Source organism: Primulina tabacum, chromosome 9 (genome assembly GCF_025594145.1).
Source record: "Primulina tabacum isolate GXHZ01 chromosome 9, ASM2559414v2, whole genome shotgun sequence".
NCBI classification, from domain to species: domain Eukaryota; kingdom Viridiplantae; phylum Streptophyta; class Magnoliopsida; order Lamiales; family Gesneriaceae; genus Primulina; species Primulina tabacum.
Genome location: NC_134558.1, coordinates 3,987,145 through 3,991,620, shown reverse-complemented (window position 1 = coordinate 3,991,620; position 4,476 = coordinate 3,987,145). Strand labels below are relative to the sequence as shown.

General features: G+C 36.4%; 1 protein-coding gene across 3 annotated transcripts; it reads right to left on the bottom strand.

Moving 5' to 3' along the window:
* Window positions 1-1,399: 1,399 nt before the first annotated feature.
* Window positions 1,400-4,055, bottom strand: LOC142556768 (F-box/kelch-repeat protein SKIP11-like). 3 transcript variants are annotated; one of them, XM_075668257.1, is made up of 2 exons: window positions 3,705-4,055; window positions 1,400-3,071 (listed from the first exon to the last, which is right to left on the bottom strand). In XM_075668257.1, the coding sequence occupies exon 2, from the start codon at window positions 2,987-2,989 to the stop codon at window positions 1,649-1,651; it is 1,341 nt and encodes a 446-aa protein (XP_075524372.1). In that variant the 5' UTR covers window positions 2,990-3,071; window positions 3,705-4,055; the 3' UTR covers window positions 1,400-1,648. The 3 variants fall into 3 exon arrangements, with proteins under 3 accessions (XP_075524372.1, XP_075524373.1, XP_075524371.1); XM_075668258.1 differs by having other exon boundaries at window positions 1,400-3,033; window positions 3,709-4,055; XM_075668256.1 differs by having other exon boundaries at window positions 3,709-4,054.
* Window positions 4,056-4,476: the final 421 nt, after the last annotated feature.

Sequence of the window (4,476 nt, the reverse complement as noted above, 5' to 3'; positions counted from 1 at the left end):
TCTTTATGATTTTAGATCAAGATTCTTCGGGAATATTGATAAATCTTATTCATCTATATTTTATTCATAGATCTATCAATATCTTCAACATATAGTTGTGTTGTGCTACTTCAGGAGCATCAACATAAAATTAAAAGTTGTGCTTCTTCAGGAGCATCAATATAAATCTATAATTTGTGCTGCTTCGGGAGCATCAATATTAAATCTAAATATTGTGCTTCTTCAAGAGCTTTCATACAAGAATAAGAATAAATTATTTATAAATTTTACCTTGAAGAGCACTCGTGCTGATAACGTGTTGTGAATAATAGAAAATATAGAGAAGAGAGAATGATTTTTTGTGTGCTTTATTCATCATTGGAGACCTCTATTTATAGAATAGATTTACAGAACTTGAATAGATAATAATATCAATAATCATATATAATATCTTTTCTATTATAATTTGAAGTGCCCCATTAAACCCTTTTTATTTTTAATCGAGTTCGGGATTATTTTTTTTAACTTTAGATCTTAAAATTGGTTTTCATAATGCGATTTTCTTCGTGAAAACAAAAGGATATAAATAGTTTTTCAAAATCACACGCTTTATAAAGAGATATCATTATTAATTTTAAACCAAAAGCGGATCTCAAACTCAAACATGGTGAGAAGAGCAAACTCGTCTTGAACTCGCGAACTCGAACTCGCAAAACTTTACAGACTCACTCACGCTTGGTGCACATTGATTGTCACCAAAAAGCTTTAACTTGTGATTCAACCTAACATTATGATGTATAAAACCTTAATCAAGACAATATTACTCCGTATCCGTATTCGTTTCCGTGTCATGCGGAAATAGAAATAAACAAAGAACATGACTCCAAAGATGGAGTTTTGGTACGAATGCTACAACCACCGGAGAATGCAGTTCCATTTGACATCAGCAGTACCAAGAATATGGTTTCCACCGCAATCAATTTTCAAACCCAAACAAACATCACCAATAATGCAGAATAACCACTTCTATTCATGCCCATTGTGTTTGTGTCCAAACATAAAAATTTCATCTTTTCACTAGGCGAGATAGATCGTGTTGCACGAGGGAAAAAAGATCGAGCCATGGAAGTAAACGACGACATTTCATGCATTGTGCACGTAAAATAGCTCGTGCTGGAATGTGATAACGAAAGTGATAAGAGAAGAGACGAGGAAATAACTTCGCCTATACATTCCAACATCAGTTCGTGTATTATGGAAAGGACATTCCGGATAAACATGTTGAAACCGAGAGAAATAAAAACTGCGAAAGCTCGAAAACTCTAGTTTTGTTCAAGAAATGCACAAGCAAACACTAATGTACAAACCTATTTTCATTCCATGAGATGCAACTGAGATCATAGCATGACACTTCAAAGCATTCAACAAAAGAAAATCTTTGATTAAATTTTAAAAAATGGAACTCAAGATTACCTGAGAAAACGTTCAATTGAATCGTGAGTAAAATCTGATTACCCCTCCTATCCTCCTCCAACTCCGAAATAAAATAAAAATAAAAACAGTTCCAGTAAATTACCCATTACCAAGACAAGCCGGAGCATCTGGGATCCAATTTTTGTAACTATGACCATAATACAACGGCACAAACGGCGCCCTGATCATTGCATGTTCAGCAACCCATCACAGCACAATTATAAACAAAACTTCCAGATCTTTTTCGGCCAAGCAAATCCCAATGCGGTAGACCTTCGCTTGGAATCCAAGAATTAACTTCAATAAATCCTTCACCAGCATTCCTCGGCCCCCCAATCACAATCAGGCGATCACCGCACGCCCTAAATGCTATACCCCAACCATACATTGAATCCGTACGTTCTGGCAGTCTTCCAATGGTAACCCAAGTTTTACTATTTTTCTCATATTTTCTTAACTCCATAACGGCATGATCCGCTGCATATAATTCATTATTTACAACAGCGATCAATGGTGGCGCTTCTGATGTAGCAGGAGTCTCATCTCCTGCCACAGCCGTGGGCACTGGGGCCATGTTAAGGATTTCGGTCCAAATCCCGGTTTCCAAATTATATTCCTCCCCGCAAGTGAGAGGCTTCGAATCTGCTCCTCCAATCCCTCCAATCACATAAAATTTCTTGTCCATAAACACCCCTGAACACATTTTTCTCGGTTTGTTCATGCTTGGAAGTGTGGTCCATCTTCCCAATTCTGAATTATATAGCTCCGCAGAATCTAGGATGTTTCCTAGCGAATCGCAACCACCAGCTAATATCGCGATCTCCCCAAGGCTTGCAGATCCAAACAAACATCTAGGTGCATTCATACGCATTCCAGTGGTCCATGTGTTTGTCAACAAACTATAACGATAAATCACATGGGACATAAGATCTTTTCCGAAAACAAGAAGCTCCGTTCCAACAGCCAAAGATTCCTTATCCGAAAACAAGAAACAATCATTAGGATTCATTCTAGGCAAATGCATCCAATGTCGACGACTAGGGTCGAAGGCTTCCCATTCAAGTAACTGGCAAGAAAAATAAACCCAATGTTCGAGCACACCATTTAGCCTCCTCAATCTATACAGCTCACCACTTCTAATAAGTGAGCGAAAACTCCGGTTCAAGGATGCAATCGAACCATAATCTGCTCTAGAGCACCTAATAAGACAACTAATAGAGTTGTCGCGACCAATAGCAGAAATTAATGAACTCGAATCGGAATTATCACCCGCATGTCGCTGAAAACTTGATTGATCTCCCAGGTCAACAAGGGAAGTCGAAAACCCTCCAATGGACAAAGACGAGTCGATTTGATCCCCAGATTGGTTACACACTTTCTTCACAACAACAATATCATCTCCATTAGTATCTAATGCTCTCTTGTTCTGATGAACCTCACGTTTCTCCAGCCGGTAATTCATGAAATGCCAATTGCCTTCTCGTTCGCAAGTCCTCCGATAGTCCCTCGAAACCAAACAAGCACGATCTTCCAACATGTCTTAACTTGATCCAAACTCAAAAGAAGCGACCTTTTTTCCCCCTATTAACACCAATCCAAATACTTTTTTCTAGTGTACACTGCGAAATATTGGCAAGTATTAACACAAAATCCGGAAAGAAATTTTAAAAGCTTTCAGCTTTATGCAAAATTTAGGAAACCAAACAAATAAAAATCCAACAAGGCAACTAATTTCAAGCAATGCACTCACCCTTATAAACGGATTATATCACAAAGTAAAAACAAAAAAAATTACATAAACAACCACCACTGATCCAAAACAAGTCCGGCCAAATACCCATCAACGAAAAAAAATGTAATCTTTGGACAAAAACTGCAAAAATTTCGTCAAAATAAAAAAACCCAGATCCAAGAACACCACAAAAGGCAATAAAAATAAATTTCCATCAATTTAAACATGCTAGATCCAGAAAAGTAATACCGACAGTTCTCCAAAACTCAGATCAAACAAAAACCCAGCATCCAAATCCTTGAGAAGGAAAATCAAAGCCAAAGCTAGAACCTTGCACTCGTTTTGCAATCGATCACTTAGATTAGATCTATCAATAAAGTTCAAGGGAAGCAACAAAAAAAGGGGGAGCGGGGGAACCTTTCGACACAGTCGTATATAACAAAAGGAAGCTGCAATTAAAATAATACTAAACACTATAAATCAATAATCGATCACAAAAAAAATCAAGAACGGATAAAACTTACAGATGATGGATAAAAACGAGGAAGAGAGCTTTTTATTGAATACAACAATCCTTCCTTTCTCTCCCCCTTTACATGTATCTCTGCATGTGTGTGTGTGTGTGTGTATCTCCCTGTATTATTTTTCCTCTTATCCTTTCCTCCTCCTTTTTCCCCCACTAGCTCTGAGCCGTATTAAAGTTTGTATACAAGTGAAAGAGTGAAAAGAGAGAAGTGCAGCTTCAATTCTTGGTGTCGTAAGAGAAATCCTTTGGATTCTCTCTGCAAATCAAGCAAGCCTTTGTGCTTTGGGGCATAGCCTTGGGGAGTTTGGAGGACCCCTTTTATCTCTCCATATTTTATATTCTTTATTTTTCCTTGCTCTTATTTATATATTTCTTCAGCAATAAATAACTTTAACATTTCTTGCAAAATATTCTCAAAAAAAAAAAAAACATTTCTCGCAAAATTATTTCAAATCCCATGAATTTTTTTTAATATTTATGTTCAGATATACAGCACATTTCTCCTCAAATGAATGCATTGATTGTTAAAATTGGAGTATTCTGATAATATTTGTAATAAATTTTCTTCACAAACTGGTTTGACTTGTATCACTTCAATTATACAAAAACAAATTATGAATTGTGTACTTCTGAGAGGCTTAGGTGGTGACCAGTTGGTGTACAATTTGCTATGTTCCATCATTGGATTAGTAACAATAAATGGATTTTTTTTATAGCTAAAATTAGTCACAATAATTCAATTATTAAATTTTATAGATTCTTCTGT

What these genes read in the sequence shown, in the direction of transcription:
- LOC142556768 (XM_075668257.1), bottom strand. Translation starts at nt 2,989, where the DNA reads ATGTTGGAAGATCGTGCTTGTTTGGTTTCGAGGGACTATCGGAGGACT.